Genomic DNA, 25,070 nt, shown 5'->3' on the forward strand with positions numbered 1-25,070 from the left:
CCAGTATAAACCCCCTTTTCTTAACCATCCCTGTATTTACTTTCCCCAGTTTTGTGTGTGTGTGTGTGTGTGTGTGTGTGTGTGTGTGTGTGTGTGTGTGTGTGTTTTAACTTTATGTTCTGGTGTACATGTACAGGACGTGCAGATTTGTTACATAGGTAAATGTGTGCCATGGTAGTTTGCTGCACCTATCAACCCATCACCTATGTGTTAAGCCTGGCATGCATTAACTATTTTTCCTGATGTTCTCTCCACCCCCCACCCTCCCCCAACAGGCCCAGTGCGTGTTATTCCCCTCCCTATGTCCATGTGTTCTCATTGTTTAGCTTCCACTTACAAGTGAGAACATGTGGTGTTTAGTTTTCTGTTCCTGGATTACTTTGCTGAGGATAATGGCTTCTAGCTCCATCCATGTCCCTGCAAAGAATAGGATCTCATTTCTTTTTTTTTTTTTTTTTTGAGACGGAGTCTCGCTCTGTAGCCCGGGCTGGAGTGCAGTGGCCGGATCTCAGCTCACTGCAAGCTCCACCTCCCAGGTTTACGCCCTTCTCCTGCCTCAGCCTCCCGAGTAGCTGGGACTACAGGCGCCCGCCACCTCGCCCGGCTAGTTTTTTTGTATTTTTTAGTAGAGACGGGGTTTCACGGTGTTCGCCAGGATGGTCTCGATCTCCTGACCTCGTGATCCACCCGTTTCGGCCTCCCAAAGTGCTGGGATTACAGGCTTGAGCCACCGCGCCCGGCCAGGATCTCATTTCTTTTTATGGCTGCATAGTATTCCATGTGTATATGTACCACATTTTCTTTATCTAGGCTATCATGGATGGGCTTTTGGGTTGATTCCATGTCTTTGCTATTGTGAATAGTGCTGCAATTAACATATACATGCATGTATCTTTATAGTAGAATGATTAATATTCCTTTGGGTATATACCCAGTAATGAGACTGCTAGGCCAAATGACAATTTTATGATGAAATCGTCAAAAGCAATTGCAACAAAAGCAAATATTGACAAATGGGATCTAATTAAAGAGCCTCTGTACCGCAGAAGAAACTGTCATCAGCAGACAGACAACCTATAGAATGGGAGAAAATTTTTGCAATCTGTCTATCTGACAAAGGTCTAATACCCAGAATCTACAAGGAACTTAAGCAAATTTACAAGAAAAGTAACCCCATTAAAAAGTGGGCAAAGGGCCGGGCGCGGTGGCTCAAGCCTGTAATCCCAGCACTTTGGGAGGCCGAGACAGGCGGATCACGAGGTCAGGAGATCGAGACCATCCTGGCTAACATGGTGAAACCCTGTCTTTACTAAAAAAAATACAAAAAACTAGCCTGGCGAGGTTGCGGGTGCCTGTAGTCCCAGCTACTCGGGAGGCTGAGGCAGGAGAATGGCATAAACCCGGGAGGCGGAGCTTGCAGTGAGCTGAGATCCGGCCACTGCACTCCAGCCTGGGCGACAGAGTGAGACTCCATCTCAAAAAAAAAAAAGAGTGGGCAAAGGACACGAACAGACATTTCTCAAAAGAAGACATACATTTGGCCAACAAACATGAAAAAAAGCTCAACATCACTGATCGTCAGAGAAATGCAGATCAAAACCACAGTGAAATACCATCTCATGCCTGTCAGAATGGCGATTATTAAAGTCAAAAAACAACAGATGCTGGTGAGGATATGGAGAAATAGGAATGCGTTTACACTGTTGGTGGGAATGTAAATTAGTTCCACCATTGTGGAAGACAGTCTCAGTGATTTAGAACTGGAAATACTTTTTTTTTTTTTTTTTTGAGACAGTCTCGCTCTGTCCTCTGTCACCCAGGCTAGAATGCAGTGGCTTGATCTCAGCTCACTTCAACCTCTGCCTCCCAGGTTTAAGCAATTCTTCTGTGTCAGCCTCCCGAGTAGCTGGGACTACAGGCATGCACCACCATGCCCGGCTAATTTTGTATTTTCAATAGAGATGAGATTTCACCATGTTGCCCAGGCTGATTTGGAACTTCTGACCTCAAGACATCTGTGTCCTAAAGTGCTGGGATGATAGGCATGAGCCTCTATGCCCAGCCTCCCCAGTTGTTTTCAATCCATTCTTTTACCTACTTGTACCTTCTTTCCCTCCCACCCACCCACATTTTTCCTATTCGCCTCCTTTCTTATTCTCACCATCTATTTTCCTTTTCGTTTCTCCTCCTCCCCCTCTTCTTTTCCCCCGCTCCACATTTTATATGTAATTCCTTCCAGATGAGCACAGACCTCATTAGTTGAGATTTTTTTAATCCCAACCCACATGATTTTTAGTTTGAATTCCTAAAACTTGGGTATAGATTATAAATGGCTCTGTGTTTGAACATCTTTGTTGGCCTAACGAGAAAATTTGCCTCTAAGATCGTTGATCAGAGGTCTGTGTCTCATGTGTAAACATATCTGGTTCCCAGCTACACAGTGTCTAAAGTGTTTACCTTAAGCGGAATTTTTGTCACCCTAAAAATTTTCTATTTTTGGTACCTCTGTATCTTGAACTTTAACTAAAAGTGTATCTTCATAATTCAGTTTTATAATTTTAATTCACATTTAATTATCACCAAAGATGTAAACTATATCTTAAAGGCTATGGAATTGATTCTTGCAGATAAAATTTACTTCTTAAACCTTGTGTTGTTCACAGAAAGTCCAGTATCCCCCCTGGAGTCACATTCGAAAGCTGTTACAAACTCAAAAGAAACAACCCCATTGGCACAAAATGCAGCCCAGGTACTGATTCAGAGTGCTCTGTAAGGGATATTTATTCCAAATTGAATGGGAAGTACCTATCTTACTCTTGAAGAAACATTTGGGTCACATTTCAGCTTAGAAAACAATTTAATATGCTGTTGTTAATCTACTTATTTATACAGTTAAAATCATTCAGTTGAGTTTTACAGAAGCTACAGAAGTTAAAACAAATACTTTTTTTAAATTGAACAAATTGGAAAAGAAGCAATAGCCATTGTTGATGAGGATGGGAGGAAAAGGGTGTTCTCATACACTGACACTTTTTTTTTTTTTGACACCACATCTTGCCCAGACTATACCGAATCTTGCCCTGTCGCCCAGGCTATAGTGCAGTGGCGTGATCATGGCTCACTGCAACATCTACCTCCTGGGTTCAAGTGAGTCCCCTGCCTCAGCCTCCCAAGTAGCTGGGATTACAGGCGTGCACCACCACACCCAGCTAATTTTTGTATTTTTAGTAGAGACCGGGTTTCGCGATGTTGGCCAGGCTGGTCTCAAACTCCTGACCTCAGGTGAGGCAACGCACCCAGCCACGCTGACACTTTTCATGTAAATTAGTACAGTGTTTGCGAACGCAATTTGGAAATGAGATGGAATATTTATCCCACATGTCTAGAACCTAACCCATTCTGGATTATTGACATTCCAGGGTGTAGAAATCTTAAATCCAAAAGAGGATTATGCTTAAAGGACTGGATCCAGCCTCACATATTATTGAAATACCCTTTTATTATTTTGATAAATGGATTGAAGAATGGGAAGTATATATTTCTACAACTGCAATTGACCACTTTAAAAGCTATACTTTCTTACAATTGTGTTTTTAGGTTCCTGAGTCCTTTGAGCACCTGCCACCTCTCCCAGAACCACCAGCACCACTACCTGAATTAGTAGACAAAACCCGAGACACACTTCCTCCCCAGAAGCCTGAGCTCAAAGTGAAACGGGTTTTCAGACCAAATGGCATTGCCCTGACTTGGAATATAACCAAAATCAATCCCAAGTGCGCTCCTGTAGAAAGCTACCACCTCTTCCTGTGTCATGAGAACTCTAATAATAAATTGATTTGGAAGAAGATTGGAGAAATTAAAGCTTTACCACTCCCCATGGCCTGTACTTTATCTCAGTTTTTAGCTTCCAACAGATACTATTTTACTGTCCAGTCAAAAGATATTTTTGGACGATATGGACCATTCTGTGACATAAAATCTGTCCCTGGGTTTTCTGAAAATCTTACCTAAAAGAGAGGTCTTTAATAATTACATATTATACTACTTTTTTTTTCATATTTGTTTGTTTGTTTACAATGTTACTGTAATACTATTTGCCGTTGTAAAAGGCCAGCTCAGATTGTGAGCCCTTTCTATTGGGACAGTCCTCTTCTATATGTTTTAAGTGGCCAGTAATTTGATGAATTTCTGGTTTGTATTAAATATGTCCTTCCAATGGATAAGTTCTAAAACATATGCTATCTTGGTCGCGTGTTGCTGAGGTGTGTTGTGAACAATACCTTTGGTGACTGTGAAACTGCTGCTTCTATCAGAAGACCTAGGATACAAGCAGCCACTGTTTCCTCCATTAACAATCAGCTTTTAGTGACCTGCTATGGTCAGCATAGCTACAGGAAAAGTCAGCCCTTGACTGAGGGCCAGATCATCCCTGGAGTGCACCTCTACCAAGATTTTATGAAAAGATGACATGTTGGACTGCATAATACAAATTAATATAAAAATTAATTTTTTTTTTTTGAGATGGAATCTTGTTCCATTGCCCAGGGTGGAGTACAGTGGCACAATATCAGCTCACTGCAACCTCCATCTCCCAGGTTCAAGCAATTCTCCGGTATCAGCCTCCTGAGTAGCTGGGACTACAGTAGCTTGCCACCACGCCCAGCTAATTTATTTTTAGTGGAGATGAGGTTTCACCTTGTTGGTCAGGCTGGTCTCAAACTCCTGACCTCAGGGGATCCACCCACCTCAGCCTCCCGAAGTGCTGGGATTACAGGCATGAGCCACCACACCTGGCCAAAAACTAAAAGATTTTATGAAAAGAAATGGCTTCCCATTCTATTCAGCTTCTAAGTGAGCTATTCATTTGTGCCCCTCCTCTTTTTTGTTTTGTTTTGCACTATGTCAATCATTTGGGGAAAAAGCCTGGAGGTCTTTCCTGAATCTGTTCGTAGACTAATAAAATGTGTGCTGTGTACACAAAAACATAATAGTATCTCTCATGAAAGCATTACCCAACCTGCCGTTTGAGTTGAGAATGGATTTGTCCATCTTAGATGTGAGGCTTTAGTTTGCTGATTTCCTAAATGCTACCCTTTGATCATTTCCTGGCTGCCATCCCAATACTAAGGGGCTCAGATGTGTCTTGTGCCCACCTCTTCCTGAGAAGAAGTGGAGCTGTGACTAGTACAAGCAGCCCAAGAAACTCTGAACAGGACCCAATGGAGGCAAACTTGAGAAAATAACTGGGATGATAAAAAATCCCAACTGTTTGAAAGTTCGAAAGAGGGGCATTCTTTCCTGGTACATGGTGAAAGTTCAGGCTCCAGAGGCTCAAAACAGGGAACGGTTTTCCTTGGCATTTTGTAAATGCTCTCACATCTGCAGTAATAAAGCTGTTATTTTCTGCAGTCTTCTATGTCTTTATTTTTAAGAAAATTACTGATTCATGAGAGGAACTGCCCTGTGGGTTCCCATTTCCTGCTCAGAGCCACCCTGGGTGAAGATTTCACCCTGGGATTGTCATGGACTACACATTCACTCACTGTGAAGCCCAAAGACGCAGCCCATAAACAAGATTTTGGTACCCATCACCAAGTGAACCTACATCTGCAACTACTGGGCCATCTGGAAAGATGATCGATGCTCAAGTCTCTAGCAAATGAGCCTTTATGATCAAAGGAGGAGAGAGAAAGGCTGACAGCAAACATCTTAGAGGTGGTACCTCAGAAAGCATTACTGTTTTGCCTTTTGGAGAGGCAGGGGCAAGATCAACTGTTTGTTCATTTGTTTTTGAGATAGGATCTCTGTTACCCAGGCCGGAGTGCAGTGGCACCACCATCAGCGTCCCTGCAGCCTCGACTTCTTGAGCTCAAGTGATCCTCCCACCTTAGCCTTTCAAGTAGCTGAGACTACAGGTGTGCACCACCATGCACGGCTAATTTGTTTGAATTTAGTATTGCTGAGGTCTCACTACATTGCCCAGCCTGGTCTTGAGCTCAAGGGATCCTTCCGCCTCAGCCTCCTAAAGTGCTTGGATTATAGGCAAATCCTCAACTGTTAACACATCAGTGACACCAGGAAGGAGCTAGCCAGCCTAAGGACGAAAAAGTCCTGCCAATAACACAGTCACACAGTACAGAGAACCCACACCCTGACCCCACCCTATGAAATGCTTTCTATACTTCCAGTGGGAAACCTTTATACCTTCATTAGTTAACAGAATCAAACTGAGTAATGACTGAAAATTGAATACATTGAGAAAAGGCTATGGAGTGGCCCAAGGAATTACCAGGAATCCTAGAGACTCAAGGAAAAAAATACTTTGCAACAACCCAACCAAGTTTCAAACCTCATACAGTTTATGCAATTCACATTCTACATAATGATATGTTGGACATTTTATGCCCATTTTAAAGATGGAGAGACAGGCCTAGAGAGCTTAGGAGACTGGTGCAAGGTCACACAGGCCCAGGGAATAACTACAGTCGGGATTCAAAACCAGCTACATGGTTCTGATTCATGCTGTGTACACCATGCTCTGCTGTCTGGGAACTACACTGAAGGAACGGTTAGAATTCACACTCTGCTGCCTTGTGGCTCCAGATTGAAATCCCAGCATCTGATTGGCTTATCCTAGGGCATACGTTCAAGTTGCAAGGTGAATTGGAAAAGCAAATCTCTGGTATTTCTAATCTTCAGTGAGAGGTATATACAAGGTAAGTGTGGTGGTTCTGCACTGTGTCCTGTAGCTAAGCTAGAACTACCTACCCAGAATTTCTTTCCCTGGCTGGTTCAAGGTTAGCATTGATCACAAGACATTATGCTGAGATTTGAAGAGCAGAAGTGAAATGGCATCACATGTCTTAGGTTCCAAAGGGCAGTGCAGGACATCAGAATGAGGCAGCTGATGTGCGCTGTTGCTGATCTGCGAGTTGATGGACCTGCAGCTCCTGCAGCTGCCATCAAAGCCATCTCTAGCCTATCCAAGTACAGGACACGTATGGGTGCTGCTGTATGTTTTTCCTACAGCCCATTATTCCCATGGCGTCAAGGTGGGATTGGTGACACAGGTTCCAGTTTGTACTTGGTCCCAACCACATCCATCCTTCCTCCCCAACAGCCTGCCTGGCTGACTGATGGTGACTCCAGGCTTCACAATAGACACAAAAGGAACAGTTTGTGTGGACTTCTCTACCAGCTCTCATGCATAGGAACAAATCTAACTCCATGAGAGAGATGTCTTGTTGAATACCATGAGTTCTAAATTTCTCTTCAAACAATCAGTATGTCAGTATATTCAGTTCTTTGTTCTCCATTTTAAAGCTTAACTTCCTCATTCTCCTCACCCCTAGTTTCAGTAAACAACCTTTTCCACCAGTTCTAATCAGTAGTTCAGCTCTGTTCTCCTGTTCTGTCCTGAGTCACCCTGGTCACCTGCTCTGACCTGAGTCATCCTGAGTCACCTGTTCTGTAACCGCCCTTCCTGCCAAACTACTCACCCCACCACTCCAGCTCGTATCCCTGCTGTCTTTAAAACAGCCACTCGGAATTAGCTTACACTGTGTCGTCCAACCCTAGCCAATAAGGGAATGACACAGCAGTAGGGGCTACCTGTGTCAGAATAAAAACCCCTTTCTCCTCCCTTGTTCAGGTGGGCTCTCACCATTGCTCCACCCACGAGTTGCACCCTTCACCACAACCTCGTCGAATGTTGGATGGAAGGAAAACTCAAACTGGCTTGTGAAGGACTCTACCTAGTGCTTCTAACCACCGAGATCACAGTTCGAATAAGTGACTCATCACACCTGGGTCAAAAGAGCAACACCCCCTCCAAAATCATGGATAGCTATTCCAGGGCCAATTCCAACCAAGCTACAGCTAAAACGGGTTTGATCTTCTTATATTGCATCTCTTTCTTTTCCCCTTCTATTGCTAGTCCTCTCGTTATTAATGTAACTAGGTCAAGTTCACCCCAAACTATTACTTTTGACGCTTGCCTTGTGATACCCTGTGGAGATTTGCCAAACCAGAGGCAACTCACCACCTCAGAAAAGTATTTTTATCCTTCCTAGCTCTCCTCAGACTAGAAGTCTGTTAACTGGGATAAGTTAGTTTGGGAAGAGTTTGATGAAGATTCCAGTATAAACTGGGAATCTTGTCCTCCTAGAGCAGAACTTTTCTGACGAAGTTGGTCCAATGCTCTACAAAATACTAAAGAGCAAGGATGGACCGCCCCAACTAGTACTTGCAGCTTCTTGAAACCATATATTTGTTTTACTAAAGGAGTTAACCCTCCCCATTGTCAGCTGAACCAGTGTAATCCAGTACAGGTTACCATCTCTTCTCCCCAGAGGTCTTCCCCTTCATTAAGCTGTTTCTATGCTATAGGAACAGAAATCTCAGAGAAGGATCCCATAAAATCCTTAGAAATGTGCTTCATTGCCTCCTCACCTCCTGCACCGCCTTCTCCCTCCCCTAAGTTCTCCACTAACCAAACCTTCTCTCGTTATATACGCAGTGATAGGACCAAAGTAGACGTTGGAAAAGTAAATGATTTAAAATAAACTTTAGCAATAGAGACAGGATATTGAGATGCAAATGCCTGGTTGGAATGGATCCAATATTCTGTTCACACGCTAAACAAAGCAATTATTACGCCTGTGCTCACGGCAGGCCAGGGGTCCAGATTGTCCCCTTTCCACTAGGATGGTCCTCCAGTCGACCAGGCATGGGCTGGACAGTAGCTCTTTTCCAGGATCCCACCGCCTGGGGTAACAAGTCATGCCAAGCTGTCTCTCTGCTATATCCCAAAGTTTGACACCCTGTGGGTCAGCCCACGAGGGCCATCCAACCTCCATCTCCTGACACTAAGTTCATTTCGTGTCTCTCATGACAAGGAGGGAACTTAGCATTCCTTGGAGACCTGAAAGGATGCACTGAGCTTAAGACTTTTCAGGAGCTTACCAGTCAGCCCTTGTTCATCCCCGAGCAGATGTGTGGCAGTATTGTGGTGGGCCTTTACTGGACACTCTGCCAAGTAACTGGAGCAGCACTTGTGCTCTAGTCCAACTGGCTATCCCTTTCACCTTGGCATTTCATCAACAAGAGAGAGGGAAAATACAACATCGTAAAACAAGGGAAGCCCTTTAAGAGTCTTTCAACCCTCATGTTTATTTAGATGCAACTAGAGTCCCATGAGGAACACTAGATAAATTTAAAGCCCAAGATCAAATATCTGCAGGATTTGAGTCAATATTTTGGTGGGTGACAATAAGAATGTAGATTGGATAAATTACACTTATTACAACCAACAGCGGTTTATTAACTACACTAGAGATGCTGTTAAAGGAATAGCTGAGCAATTAGGGGCTACTAGCCAGATGGCTGGGGAAAATAGAATAACCTTAGCCATGATATTAGCAGAAAGAGTAGGAATTGCATCATGATTAAAACTCAGTATCGTACCTTCATCCCAAACAATACCACCCCTGATGGAAGTATAACCAAGGCATTGTAAAGTCTAACCTTTCTGTCCAATGAATTAGCCAAAAACTCAGAAGTAAATAACACTTTCTCAGGGTGGCTAGAAAGGTGGTTCACTAAATGGAAAGAAATCATAGCCTCAATTCTTACTCCTCTTGCAGCTGTAATAGGTGTACTCATTCTTGTTGGGTGTTGTGTCGTACCATGCATCCGTGGGCTGGTGCAGAGACTCATAGAGATAGCACTTACTAAAACCTCCCTTAACTCTCCTCGACCTTATTCAGAGAAGCTTCTTCTTTTAGAGAATCAAGCAGAACAACTAAGACAAGACATGTTAGGGAAGTTTGAAGAGAAAGAACTGTAAAACTCAAGAGGATGGAGTTGTTGAATATAATGAATTCTAAATTTCTCTTCAAAGAATCATTATGTCAGTATGTTCAGTTCTTTGTTCTCCATTTTAAAGTTTAACTTCCTCGTTCTCCTTGCCCCTAGTTTCAATAAACAACCTTTTCCACCAGTTCTAATCAGTAGTTCATATCTGTTCCCCTGGTCACCTGCTCTGTCCTGAGTCACCCCTGGTCACCTGCTCTGTCCTGAGTCATCCTGAGTCTCCTGTTCTGTAACCGCCCTTCCTGCCAAACTATTCACCCCACCACTCCAGTTCATACCCCTCCTCTCTTTAAAACAGCCATTCAGAATTAGCTTAGACTGTGTGGTCCAACCCTAGCCAATAGGGGACACGGCAGTAGGGGCTACCTACATCATGAATAAAAAACCCTTCCCCTCCCTTGTTCAGGTGTGCTCTTGCCATTCATTGCTCCATCGTGAGTCACACCCTTCTATAGAAGTAAAATTGCCTTGCTGAGAAAATTAAATGTATGTTCGAGTGCTATTTCTTTTGTGGTACCAAAAAATTATTTATAACTTTCTATAGCCTCAATGGCTCCCTCCCTGAGATGATGGGGACTCCCAGAACACAGGAAGAGCAACCTTGCTCTGAGGAGTTGAGGAGGGCAGTAGCTTCCCAACCTATCCTGGAAAGCAGCATATCTCATTCACTGGTGTGTGCTAGAATATGGACTTCATAAATACACCCTTGGGTCTGAAAGTCAGTTCCAACACTTAACTGATTTAGGCAACATGTTTTATGTCTCTCAGCCTTCTTTTTCTCTATGTGCAAAATGTACACAGTACTGGCCGCCTACATTTTGTAACAGTTTCCTTTCCTTCTCTGCCCTTCTCTTTTCTCTTTCCCCCTTCTTTCCTCCTTCCTTCTCCCTCTTTTTCTCCATTTCTTTTTCCATAATTAATCGGTTCTTCTTCTATTAAGAGGTGAGACTAGGCCAGGTGTGGTGGCTCATGCCTGTAATCCCAGCACTTTGGGAAGCTGGGGCAGGCAGATCACCTAAGGTCAGAAGTTTGAGACCCACCTGGCCAACATGGCAAAACCCCCTCTGTACTGGAAAAAAAAAAAAAAAACAAATTAGCCGGGTGTGGTGACGCACAACTGTAATCCCAGATACTCAGGAGGCTGAGGCAGGAGAAGTGCTTGAACCTGGGAGGCAGAGGTTGCATGAGCTGAGATCATGCCACTGCACTTCAGCCTGGGTGACAAGAGCAAAACTCTGTCTCAAAAAATAAAAATTAAAAAAAAGTAAGACTAAGAATCCTGATAGATACATACAGTGCCATTGTAAGGAATAAATCAGTGTGGTAAATTCTTACAGTTTTATGGTTCTGTTTGCTTTTTTTAGTTCAATAGTTTTTGGGGTATGGGTAGTTTTTGGTTACATGGATGAATTCTTTACTGGTGAATTCTGAGATTTTATTATACCTGTCATCCAAGCAGTATACACTAGACCCAGTATGTAGTCTTTTATCTCTCACCCAACTCCCAATCTCAGCCCACCTCAAGTCCCCAAAGTTCATTATATCACTCCATATGTTTTTGCATCCTCATAACTTAGCTTCCACTTAAAAGTAAAAACAGTGCTTGCTTTGGTAGCATATATACTAAAACTGGAATGATACAGAGAAGATTAGCATGGCGCCTGTGCAAGAATGATACTCAAATTCGTGAAGCATTCCATATTTTTTTGGCTGGGTATGGTGGCTCATGCCTGAAATCCCAGCAGTTTGGGAGGCCAAGGTGGGTGGATTGCTTGAGGTCAGGGTTTCAAGACCAGCTTAAACAACATGGTGAAACCCTGTCTCTACTAAAAATATAAAAATCAGCCTAGCCTGATGGCGCACACCTGTAATCCCAGCTACTTGGCAGACTGAGGCAGGAGAATTGCTTGAAGCCGGGAGGCAGAGGTTGCAGTGAGATTGCCCCACTGCACTCCAGCCCAGGTGACAGAGTGAGACTCTATCTCAAAACAAAACAAAACAAAACAAAAAAACAGTGAGAATGTACGGTATTTAGTTTTCCATTCCTGCTACTTCACTTAGAGTAATGGCCTCCAGATCCATCCAAGTTGCTGCAAAAGACATTGTTTTGTTCCTTTTTATGACTGAGTATTCCATGGTGTATATATACCACATTTTCTTTATTTACTCCTTGGTCAATGGGCATGTAGGTCGGTTTCATATCTTTGCAATTGCAAATTGTGCTGCTATAAACATGAATGCATGTGTCTTTTTCAAATGACTTTTTTTCCTTTGTGTAGATACCTAGTAGTGGGATTGCTGGATCAAATGGTAGGTCTACTTTTAGTTCTTTGAGGCATACTATTTTACAAAGTATTTGTTCTAATTTACATTGCCATCAGCAGTGTAAACATGTTCCCTTTTCACCACATCCATGCCAATATATATTGTTTTTTGACTCTAATTATGGCCATTCTTGCAGAAATAAGGTGGAATCTCATTGTGGTTTTAATTTGCATTTGTATGGTTCCATTTTGAATACAAGTTACACTTTCCTGTACCAGAAGCAGGGCTTAATTCCAATTTGCAGTTCTCCACCTCCTCCCAGTTCCTCAGTGTCATCCATGAAGATGTCTGCCCTATCCCGGTGACCACCTCCCCACGGGATAGCTAGATACAATCTTCCTGACTCACTCCAGTAAACCTCACAGCCTGCAAGTGCTGTGCAGGTATGCCGCAGTGACCACCTTTCAGTCACAGCCCAACCCGTGCCTACTTGCTTTAAACCAGGGCTGTTCAACCTTTTGGCTTCTCTGGGCCACATGAGAAGAGGAGTCATCTTGGGCCACACATAAAATACACTAATGCTAATGAAAGCTGATAAGCTAAAAAAAAAAAAGACACAAAAAAATGCAAAAAAAATCTCATAGTGTCTTAAGAAAGTTTATGAATTTGTGTTGGGCCACATTCAAAGCCATCCTAGGCCACATGCAGCCCGTGGACCGTGAGTTGGACAAGCTTGTTTTAAAGCCACCAGTGGGAACTCCCCACAGGAAACCTGCTGCGGTGATGCTCTGGACCTGAGTAAAGGCTTTAGTCCTGCAGATCCTTCTCTCTCTTGCTCCCCATCCACTGGATGAGCTCCCTGCTGCCTCTGAACATCCCATCAACCCTGTGGTCACCACTCTTCTCCTTGGATCTGTGAGTAAGAAAGCACTGCTGTGATTTCCTGTGTTTTGTTGCACTGCTGCCTCTGTGTCACCTGACCCACACACTTGAGCCTGACTCTCCTCCTGGTCAGGGCTCTCCTCCCAGAGAGTGGCTGTGTTGGTAAGAACAAACTGGACACAGGTCAGACACGAGCAAAAGGGTGCCTGCCAGTACAAATAAGTCTCCTGGGAGAGGGACACCTGGTAACCAGTTGGACACAGGCTTCAGGTTGTCTACCAGAGAAAGAAGAATCCCATGAAAGGCACTGTCCAAACGCCCACTTCCCCTGAAGCCCCATCAGGACAGGGCTAGAGTTTATACATCCTCGCCTGAGAGAGACTTCAAGACCAAGTCACAGCAAAATCCCAACAATGAGATAACGTGAAATACCCAGGACAAGGCAAAAAGGCTAGGGGAGGGGGAGAATGAAAAAGACCTTGTTTCCTAACTGCTAATTTACTGAGACAAGAAGGTCAACAGGAGACAGCAAGTCACTCAGAAGTAGTCATGGAAATAAATATATATATCACTTATTTTTATATTTATTTTTATGTATAATAAAAATAAAAGATATATATTATATAATTATCATTCATTTTATATAGCACTTTATTATATATCTTATTTATTTTATATATAATAAAAATAAAAGATATATATTACATAATATATATCTTTTATTTTATTTATAAAAAAGATATATAATATATAATTACATAAAAGCTATATATCATTAAATTATATATTATATATTTATATATTAATATTATATATTATAAATATATATATTGGGTTTTTATATAATATGTATTATAGATAATACATATATATTATATAAGTTGAGTCTGTTTTTTTTTTTTTTGAGACAGAGTCTTGCTGTCTCCCAGGCTGGAGTGCAGTGGCACGATCTCGGTTCACTGCAAGCTCCGCTTCCCAGGTTCACACCATCCTCCTGCCTCAGCCTCCCGAGTAGCTGGGACTGCAGGGGCCCACCACCACGCCCGGCTAATTTTTTATATTTTTAGTGGAGACAGGGTTTCACCGTGTTAGCCAGGATGGTCTCAATCTCCTGACCTTGTGATCCACCGCCTTGGCCTCCCAAAGTGCTGGGATTACAGGCATGAGTCACCGCGCCTGGTGTATTTTTATATATTATATATAATGTATATATTTTTTATTTTTATTATATATATAAAAATAAATAAGTGATATATATATTTACCTCCATGACTACTTCTAAGTGATTTGCCATCTCCTATTGATATATGTTAAATATTATATATATAAAATATAAAGATACATATATTAAAATATAAATATATTTTATTTGGTTTTTGAGACAGGGTGTTTCACTCTGTTGCCCCAGCTGGAGTGCAGTGGTACAATCTTGGCTCACTGTAGCTTTGACCTCCCAGGTTCAAGCAAGACTTTCACCCCCCAAGTAGCTGAAATTACAGATGTGTGCCACCATGCCCGGCTAATTTTTGTATTTTTTGTAGAGATGGGGTTTCATCATGTTGGCCAGGCTGATCTTGAACTCCTGAGCTCAAGCAATCCACCTGCCTTGGACTCCTAATTTTCTGGGATGACAGGTGTGCTTGGCCTCTTTTCTTTCTTTTTTTTTTTTTTTTTGAGATGGAGTCTCAGTCTGTCACCCAGACTAGAGTGCAGTGGACCTCGGCTCACTGCGAGCTCCGCCTCCCAGGTTCACACCATTCTCCTGCCTCAGCCTCCTGAGTAGCTGGGACTATGGGTGCCTGCCACCACGCCCAGCTAATTTTTTTGCATTTTTATTAGAGACGGGGTTTCACCGAATTAGCCAGGATAGTCTCAATCTCCTGGCTTGTGATCCGCCCACCTCAGCCTCCCAAAGTGCTAGGATTACAGGCGTGAGCCACTGCGCCCGGCAGCCTCTTTTAAAAAAATCACAATATGTGATCATATTCCCAATAGAAAATTATAAATACAGCACTTAAAAAAAATCAAAAGTCTCATTTTAGCACCACTCACTCCCAACTCAGTCTTTCCATGGCAGGCCAGGTCTCACTAACACAGGCCTCCATAACAACTGTTTCAGCACTGAAAGGCTAGAATGTAACAAAAGCCCAACAAGAGTTTTGCCTAGGCCTTTCCTGGGCCTTATAAAGCATGACAAAATAACGAAGGAATTCTTAATGGGACCTGTTTAGGATTAAACAAGTTTTATTGGGAGGTCTGAAAAAACTCCCCAGGCCTTCAAAAAGAAGTTTACTGGGGGTCCTATTAGAGCAGAGGGAGAGACGAGAAGGAAAACGAAACAAGAGGAGTGGCTCAAACACTTGAGACAGGTTTATTGAGAGTAAACCTGAGAAGGGCTTCTGGCTAGCAGGATCAGGGGCAAACTTCTCTTATAGCCTGAGGAGTTTAAAAAGGGCCCAGTGGGGGAAGTGTGCTCTGGGTGTGGTCCTACTGGGGAAGGGTTAGGGGAGTGCTGGCTGGTTGGAGACTGCTGGGGACTTTGATATGCTTGGTTAGGGTTGTTATGCTCTGTTGAAGATATAGGTGGGGCTGACTTTTGCGGTTTGGTCAGGTGGCAATGGGCAGTTCTGAGAAATGGAAACTTGATACTTTAAGGTGGTGGAGTCTTGTTAAGATGGTGGTACTCTTGTCCTATCAAGACTAAGAAACTCCCCAAACCTCCATGATTTAGCAGGAGACAAGATAAGGGTAATCACCCCAGTACCTGGAGCCATTTAGATTAAGTAAATTTACAGAGGAAGGTCTTCAGGATTGAGATCTTAGTTACAGACTAAAAGAAGTTAACCCAGTGCGGTGGCTCCAGCCTGTAATCCCAGCACTTTGGGAGGCTGAGGTGTGTGCATCACCTGAGGTCAGGAGTTCAAGACCAGCCTGACCAACATGGTGAAACCCTGTCTCTACTAAAAATACAAAAATTAGCTGGGCGTGGTGGCACGTACCTGTAATCCCAGCTACTTGGGTGGCTGAGGCAAGGAGAATCACTTGAACCTAGGAGGCAGAGGTTGCAGTGAGCCAAGATAGTGCTACCATACTCCAGCCTGGACAACAGAACAAGACTCTGTCTCAAAAAAAGAAAAAAAAGTTAATCACTTATATCTTTAGATAAATGCACACTTACATGTAGACATATAGCTTAGAAGGTATATAAACTCTGGAAAACTTTCTAATTTTGAGTTAGTCTGGTGATATTTTCCAGGCCTTCTCCCTGTAACCAGTTACCCAAATAAAAATTCCCTCCTTTCCCAGTTCATCTGCATCTTGTTATTGGGCCACAAGAATAAGCAGCCCGACCCTCCGTTTGGTGCGGGAACACTTCTGTTGAGGAGGTAACTACTCTTACCAGTTGGGTATATTTTCTTCCAGGCTTTTCAGAGCACTTATCTGTGTAGAATCCTGACAGATTGCTCTCAAGGTTTCACCACTCCACACTTTCAACAGAGAATGGAGTATGCCCTCCCCATCATTGGTTTTTTATTGTCAATAAAGCGAGGCAAAATTTTAAATCTGAGGATATTCTGTGTCTGTGTCAGAGATGTTTGAAACAGAGCAACTCCATCTTGAACAGGGGCTGGGTAAAATGAGACTGAGACCTACTAGGCTGCATTCCCAGGAGATTAAGGCATTCTTAGTCACAGGATGAGATAGGTCAGCACAAGATACAGGTCACAAAGACCTGGCTGATAAAACAGCATGCGCTACAGAAACTGGCCAAAACCCCACCAGAACCAAGAAGACCATGAAAGTGGCCTCTGGTCACCCTCACCACTTATTATACACTAATTATAATACATTAGCATGCCAAAAGACACTCCACTAACACCATGACAGTTTCCAAATGCCATGGCAACGCCAAGGAATTACCCTATATGGTCTAAAAGGGGAAGAAATGCTCAGTTTCAGGAATTCTCAGAAAACTCATGAATAATCTACCCCTTGTTTAGCATATAACTGAGAAATAACTATAAATATACTCATTTGAGCAACCCGTGCCACTGCTCTGCCTATGGGGTAGTCATTCTTTTTTTTTATTTTCTTTTAATTGAGACAGTCTCGCTCTCTCACCCAGGCTGGAGCACAGTGGCGTGATCTCAATTCACTGCAACCTCTGCCTCCCAGGTTCAAGCAATTCTCCTGTCTCAGCCTCCCGAGTAGCTGGGACTACAGGCACCCACCACCATGCCTGGCTAATTTTTGTATTTTTAGTAGAGATGGGGTTTCACCATATTGGCCAGGCTGGTCTCAAACTCCTGACCTTGTGATCCACCTGCCTCAGCCTCCTAAGGTGCTGGGATTACAGATATGAGCCACTGCACCCAGCCAGAGTAGTCATATTTTATTCCTTCTCTAATAAACTTGCTCTCACTTCTTTTTTACACCAGGTCCAAGAATCCTCTCTTGGGGTCTGGATTGGGACCCCTTACCAATGACATCTGCTCTAGACTAATCTTATGTCCTACATTTGACGAATCAGGAATCTCAGGTGAATAGGAAAAATTGTTGGATTGGAAGGAGATTCTGGTTTCTGGTTTCCCTGGCTCTCGTTTAATATGTAACCCTGAATAAGTAGCTTTCCCTTCTTAAATCGGTTTCCTCAACTACAATGAGAGGATTTAGATCTCCAAAGTCTCTTGTAGTTCAGACCCTCAAAAAAATCCAAAACACACAGCTAGGCGCAGTGGCTCATGCCTGTAATCCTAGCACCTTGGGAGGCCGAGGCAGGTGGATCACAAGGTCAGGAGATCGAGACCATTCTTGCTAACAAGGTGAAACCCCGTCACTACTAAAAATACAAAACATTAGCCGGGGTGGTGAATCACCTGAGGTCAGGAGTTTAAGACCAGCCTGGCCAACATGGTGAAACTCCGTCTCTACTAAAAATACAAAAATTAGCCAGGCATGCATGGTCATGGACACCTGTAGTCCCAGCTACTCAGGAGCCTGAGGTAGGAGAATTGCTTGAACCCAGGAGGCAGAGGTTACAGCAGTAAGCCGAGATTGTGCCACTGCACTCCAGCCTGGGCAACAGAGCGAGACTCCATCTTAAAAAAAAAAAAAAATCAAAAACACACAAGTTATATCAGAGCTCAAGAATCTGGGAGCTCTTACTTTGGGAGAGTTGGGTGAGGTTCTTATGGTCTCCTTTACAGTTTGTTTATTTCAGTCCAATCTGATAGATTCTGTCCTCAGACTCTATTTATAGTGATAACTGTGTGAAAGGAAACTAAATCTCAAGACCCCAAAAATCACTAAGCTAAAGGGAAAAGTCAAGCTGGGAACTATGTCAGGCAAACCTGCCTCCCATTTTATTTCTAAATAACATAACTACAAAGATTTAATAACAACAGCAACAACAAAAAAAAGCTACATACCTCCCTCACAATTTACCGAGAAGGAAATTACTTGTGGACAAAGGACACAAAGCAGTCAGATAGGCATTTGTCTCAAGTAATTGTCACTTGAGACAAATGCCTACCTGACTGCTTCCTCTGCCCTATTGTTTCACTAAACCGTAAGTGACTATTCCTCTACCCTCCTCTCACATGTAAACTGCATATTCAGTGAAAGGCTAATCAGAGACTCAAAGGAGTGCAACCCTTTGTCTCTTGTCTACCTGTGACCTGGAAATTCCCACCCTACACCCAGTTGTCCCAATGTCAAAGATAATTAATCTTCAAAAAGCTTTAGTTCCCCGTTCTTTGTTTCTTACGACCAACTTCCTTGTACGTCCTACCTGCCTGTAAACAGCCTACCTGTTGTTGTCTCCTACCTGTTCTGTAAACAACCTTCCCACCTTTGCAGCACCCAGACAAGTCCTTCTGGCCTAGTAAAGGACAGTCCCTCTTCCTTCCCACCTAATAGACCCTATTCAATTTTAAACCTTAGCCAATCCAGTTAGCTTAGATTGTGAAGTCCAACCTCAGCCAATGGGGAAAGGACACAGAAGTGCTAGGAACTGCGTCAGGGATAAAAACCCCTGCCCTACCCGGCTTGGTGTGCTCTTGCAGTCGTGACTGGCGCAAGCCACACTCTTCTGCAGGAGTAAATTTGGCTTGCTGAGAGATCTTTTGTTTGAGTGCTCATTTTCTTTATGACTCTGAGCTCTTATTTCTAACACCACCTTTCCAGGCCAAACCAATGTACATCTCACACATATTGATTGATGTCTCATATCTCCCTAAAACGTATGAATCCAAGCTGTGCCCCGACCACAGTAGGCACCTGTCATCAGGACCTCCTAATGTTAGAAGTGTGTGAACCAGAGCAATTCCATCTTGATAGGGGCTGGGTAAAATAAGGCTGAGACCTTCTGGGCTGCATTCCCAGACGATTAAGTTGTTCTAAGTCACAGGACAACATAGGAGGTCAGCACAAGATACAGGTCATAAAGACCTTGCTGATAAAACAGATTGCAGTAAAGAAGCCGGCTAAAACCCAACAAAACCAAGATGGCTACGAGAGTGACTTCTGGTTGTCCTCACTGCTACACTCCCACCAGCGCCATGAGAGCTTACAAATGCCATGGAAACGTCAGGAAGTTACTGTCAGGCCTCTGAGCCCAGGTCTGCAGGTATTCATCCAGATGGCCGGAAGTAACTGAAGAATCACAAAAGAAGCGAAAATGGCCTGTTTCTGCCTTAATTGACAACATTACCTTGTGAAATTCCTTCTCCTGGCTCATCCTGGCTCAAAAGCTCCCCTACTGAGCACCTTGTGACCCCCACCCCTGCCTGCCAGACAACAACCCCCTTTGACTGTAATTTTCCTTTACCTACCCAAACCCTATAAAAATGGCCCCACCCCATCTCCCTTTGCTGACTCTCTATTCAGACTCAGCCCACCTGCAGCCACGTGATTAAAAAGCTTTATTGCTCACACAAAGCCTGTTTGGTGGTCTCTTCACACAGACACATGTGATAGTTACCCTATATGGTCTAAAAAAGGGGAGGCATGACTAATCCACCCCTTGTTTAGCATATAATCGAGAAATAACCATAAAAATGGGCAACCATTTTTTACAGGCTCATGCCTGTAATCCCAGCACTTTGGGAGGTCGAGGTGCGTGGGTCACTTGAGGTCAGCAGTTCGAGACCAGTTTGGCCAATATGGTGAAACCCCATTTCTACTAAAAATGCAAAAATTAGCCAGGTGTGATGGCGTATCCGCCTGTAGTCCCAGCTACTTGGGAGGCTGAGGCAGGAGAATCATGCCATTGCAGTCCAACCGGGGTGACAGAGCAAGACTCTGTCTCAAAAAAAAAAAAAAAAAGAAAAAGCGGGGGGCAACCAGCAGCCATCAGGGTTGTTCTGTCTACGGAGTAGCCATCCATTCTTTTATTCCCTTACTTTCCTAATAAACTTGCTTTTCCTTTAATCTATGGACTCACCCTAAATTCTTTCTTGTGTGGGGTCCAAGAACCCTCTCCTGGAGTCTGGATTGGGACCCCTTTCCTGAAACACTGAGACTGTGTGTCACACGCACATCCTTAACCTTGGCAAAATATACTTTCTAAATTGTGATCTGTCTTTGATACTTTTGGGTTCACAATTGAAATGTGCAGTGGGACTTATTTTATACCATGTTATTTTGTGTATTTTTTTGTTTATTATCCTTTTTGTTTGCTTATTTTTCTCCTCCTCTTCCTTCTGTTGAAACCTTTCTTTACTTCCTTCTGCTTGTTTACAGCAATTTCATTGTTATTCTGTTCTTTCAGAGACTTCCCTCAAATGTCAACATATATTACTGTTTTTTTGGTTTTGTTTTGTTTTGTTTTTGAGACAGAGTCTTGCTCTGTCACGCAGGCTGGAGTGCAGTGGTACGATCTTGGCTCACTGCAACCTCTGCCACCCAGGTTCAAGCGATTCTCCTGCTTCAGCCTCCCGAGAAGCTGGGACGATAGGTGCCTGCCACCATGCTTGGCTAAGTTTTGTATTCCTAATAGAGACAGGATTTCACCACTTTGGCCACACTGGTCTCGAACTCCTGACCTTGAATGATCCACCCACCTTGGCCTCCCAAAGTGCTGGGATTACAGGCATGAGCCACTGCACCCAGCCAACATATACTACTTTAAACCTTTTTGTTATGGAAAATTTCAAACATATACAAAAGTAGAAAGACCAATATAATAAATCCCATGTATCTGTCAAGTAAAAAACAAATCTAGCCTTAGGGAAGGGGAGACTTTATTAATAAAAGACTTATCATAATAGAAAAAATGCTCCAAACACAAGATCTACAAGTGTCTCAGAATAAAGGTGGGAATGGTTTTCCTTTATAGGAAGAAGTTAAGTAAATCTAGAAATTACTAGGTGTGGGGGAGTGGGGTGCTCCAGCAGTTGGACAGAAAATGCCTCAATCAGCAGGTTCTTGGGAGGAGTTGTTAATGGGGAGGGTGGAGTAGGAGGTGTTACACATTCCATTGCTCACTGAAATTGAAGTGTGGCCAGAGTTCAGGATCCAGGGGAAAGAGAGATGCCTGCCTAAAATATGGTCAACTAGCAGGCGTTTTGTCTAGATTGGTCAATAGGAACAGACAGTTCACCTAATCATTTATGTGACAAACAATGAGAATTTGGAGGGTCTGTGTCTGCCCTTATTATAAGGTCAAACAATGGGTCTTATCCGAGTCTCATGGGGAAGAGTAGGTTTCTTTGCAGTAAGCCATTTCCTGGGTAATAGGTAATTACCAGGAAATTACCAGTAACACTAAGGTCGGGGGTAATTCTTAACCATCGCTATTTTCCAGAAGCACATATGAAGCTCAATATTGTGATGTTTATCCATCGCTCACGTTTAACAATTTTCTTTTTCCTTTTTTTGAGACAGAGTTTCACTCTCATTGCCCAGGCTGGAGTGCAATGGCACATCTCGGGTCACTGCAACCTCCACCTCCCAGGTTCAAGCGATTCTCCTGCCTCAGCCTCCCAAGTAGCTGGGATTACAGGCATGCGCCTCCACGCCCAGCTAATTTTGTATTTTTTAGTAAAGACGGGGTATTTCCATGTTGGTCAGACTGGTCTCGAACTCCTGACCTCAGGTGATCCACCCACCTCGGTCTCCCAAAGTGCTGGGATTACAGGTGTGAGCTACCACACCCGGCCACAATTTTCAACTCATGTCAACCTTGTTTCATCTAAACCCCGTATACCCTCTCAGCTCCCATCAGCCACTGAATTATTGTGATACAGATCTGTGATATGTCATTTTATTCATAATGTTTTAATATCAACATACATTCAAAACCTTTTTTCCCCAACAAAGTCTAATCATCATATCCATATCTCTAACATCCTTCCAGATAAGAAAAGGATCTTACAAGAAAATGCCTTACCTACAGGTTCCCTACCCCAGACAAACACCTATTTGTTATTTATTTATTTATTGAGACAGAGTTTTTGCTCTTGTTGCCCAGGCTGGAGTGTAGTGGTACAATCTCGGCTCACTGCAACCTCTGCCTCCTAGGTTCAAGCAATTTTCCTGCCTCAGCCTCCTGTGTAGCTTGGATTACAGGTATGTTCCACAACACCTAGCTAATTTTTTGTATTTAGTAGAGATGGGATTTCACCATGTTGGCCAGGCTGGTCTCAAACTCTTGACCTCAGGTGATCCACCCACCTCGGTCTCCCAAAGTGCTGGCATTACAGGCGTGAGCTGCTGCACCCAGCCTATTTGTTATTTTTATCAATAAGTTTAGACCCATCTTTTAAAAGCAAAAAGTGCTCATTACGGCTGTTTCCAGTCAATAATTGTTTAATTTACTGGCATTTTTATTACATTTCTATATTTACCATTTTCTTGCATCCCACACTTTTTCTTTCAATTAGGGGCTATAGGTATTAAATTATCTGATTGTGGGTGTATCTGATATATTTTTATTCCACCCTCAAATTATGGTTCCAGGAATTGCCAGATTCTTCTCATTAATGGATATCTAACAAATTGTGCAATATTCTCTTTACCATCAGCCTTGGTTCCAAACTGCTTTGGCTTGGAAAGATATCCAGTCTGTTTACCCTCACTTCTTCCAAGACTTCAACAATTCTCTTGCTCTCTTTCCACAGGTTCTGCCTTGAGTTCTTGCACTTCTCTATCAATATATAGACTTTAAGATGAGGTGGCTTAGAAGAACAATAAGGGGGGATAGTTTCACATCGAATTCAGATAAGTAGAGCTTAGATAGGATTTTCGGAAAACAGAGAGAATGGTAGAGTAACAGGTTTAGTTGCCAAATGATTTCTCTCTACCTATCTCAGCCAGAGAGAATCAGGTCTCCTGAGATTAACTGGTTTTATTTAATTATTTTTTAAGAGGGAGTCTCACTCTGTCGCCCAGGCTGCAGTGCAGTGGTGCGATCTCAGCTCACTGCAATCTCCGCCTCCCAGGTTCAAACAATCCTGCCTCAGCCTCCCGAGCAGCTGGGACTATAGGCACACACACCACCACACCTGGCTAATTTTTGTATTTTTTTTTTTAGTAGAGTCAGGGTTTCACCACGTTGTCCAGGCTCCTCTTGAACTCCTGACCTCAGGTAATCTGCTTGCTTCCAACTCCCAAAGTGCTAGGATTACAGGTGTGAGCCACTGTGCTTAATTTGTTTTAACTAAGAGTATTCCAGGCACAAAAAGTAGAAAGAGAAACAGATAACAGTCAAATTAAACACCTCTAATTCTGAAATTCGCACGTGATCTAGCTCCCATGGAGAAATACTGGTCCTCAACCCTGGTCACGTATCAGAATCATCTGAGAAACATCTAAAACACAAAAATGTTTTGAACAAATTCAATAATAAATCTCTGTAGCTATAGGCTTCATGTAACCTATCACTTCTTCCTTTTGCTATTTTATTTTACTTTTATTTGTTTGAAATGAAAGGCCTCACATATTTATTACTGAACCCAGTCAACCAACACATTCATAATAGATTCAGAGAGGAAAACACATCAAACTCTCCAGATACTGGTGACATTTTCAGTTTGACATGGTAATGTGATCGTGACCTTCAGACAGCACAAGTATGTGTGCCATCTCAAGTGCAATTCCTTATAGACCCAGCTTGGTGCTTCTCCAATGTCTCCTTTTGGAGTTGTACCTGATTTTATTTCCAGTTTTCATCCGAATCCACTGGGGAATGGGACAATTTTGCTTTTGTTTCTTGGCCAGGAATCACTTAACCCTGAAAGTCTTGTGAGAAGACATGGCCAGAAGCGGAGGTAAGAGCACACCACGATGGCGGAGAAAGGAAAAGAGAGACCCTTTTGCTATTTTAATAAAAGCTGTCAGTTCTAGAAACAATTCGGGCATCAATTTTGGCTGTAGTTGGACATTCCAAAAGTTTAAGTAATTGGTCTAAGGACATCTGAATAAGGACATCCTTTTATATTATAAAAGATCATTCTTTTGTAGTATAAGGACATCCTTGTATAATCTACCTAGGATATTCATTCAGTAATGAAGAGTTTTTGACTTTTGGCCTGGCCTGTGCTACAGTTGACCGCCTTAAACTAACTGTTAACAAAATGCAGATCCCATCATTGAGAGCCCTGTGATTGCAAGCAAGTGTGTTGGGGGAATATCTTACAAGAAAGCTATAGGTTGATTCACAGAAAGAAAACAATATCCGATTTTCTTTGTGATGCTCCCACTGGAATGACATGATATGCCAATCTTTGAAATAATAACTGTGCTAGGCTAGGCCGGGCGCGGTGGCTCAAGCCTGTAATCCCAGCACTTTGGGAGGCCGAGACGGGTGGATCACAAGGTCAGGAGATCGAGACCATCCTGGCTAACACAGTGAAACCCCATCTCTACTAAAAAATACAAAAAACTAGCCGGGCGAGCTGGCGGGCACCTGTGGTCCCAGCTACTTGGGAGGCTGAGGCAGGAGAATGGCGTGAACCCGGGAGGCGGAGCTTGCAGTGAGCTGAGATCCGGCCACTGCACTCCAGCCTGGGCGACAGAGCGAGACTCCGTCTCAAAAAAAAAAAAAAAAA

The 25,070-nt window shown here is 43.1% G+C and overlaps 1 protein-coding gene, 1 non-coding gene and 1 pseudogene across 30 annotated transcripts in view; 2 read left to right on the top strand and 1 right to left on the bottom strand.

Moving 5' to 3' along the window:
* The window catches only part of ATF7IP2 (activating transcription factor 7 interacting protein 2), an 89,338-nt gene extending 83,930 nt beyond the window's left edge, over positions 1-5,408 (top strand). For 22 of the 29 annotated variants that reach the window (XR_012429222.1, XR_012429228.1, XR_012429225.1 and 19 more), the window contains 2 exons: positions 2,664-2,749; positions 3,598-5,408. Coding sequence is in view for 19 of the 29 variants with exons in the window: in XM_065537282.2 (XP_065393354.1) it covers positions 2,664-2,749; positions 3,598-4,011 (500 nt within the window). In the remaining 10 variants the exon portion in view is untranslated. The remainder of the gene's footprint in view (positions 1-2,663; positions 2,750-3,597) is intronic. The other 7 variants (XM_065537288.2, XM_065537286.2, XM_074027727.1 and 4 more) reach the window with 4 other exon arrangements.
* Positions 5,409-11,472: 6,064 nt separating this feature from the next.
* On the top strand, positions 11,473-11,579 carry LOC123570758 (U6 spliceosomal RNA). The gene has a single exon (XR_006695003.2). It is a non-coding gene; the product is annotated as a U6 spliceosomal RNA (small nuclear RNA).
* An 11,954-nt stretch (positions 11,580-23,533) lies between these two features.
* Positions 23,534-24,874, bottom strand: LOC107128326 (large ribosomal subunit protein eL39-like; annotated as a pseudogene).
* Positions 24,875-25,070: the final 196 nt, after the last annotated feature.

The sequence above is a fragment of the Macaca fascicularis genome, chromosome 20, assembly GCF_037993035.2.
Source record: "Macaca fascicularis isolate 582-1 chromosome 20, T2T-MFA8v1.1".
NCBI lineage: Eukaryota > Metazoa > Chordata > Mammalia > Primates > Cercopithecidae > Macaca > Macaca fascicularis.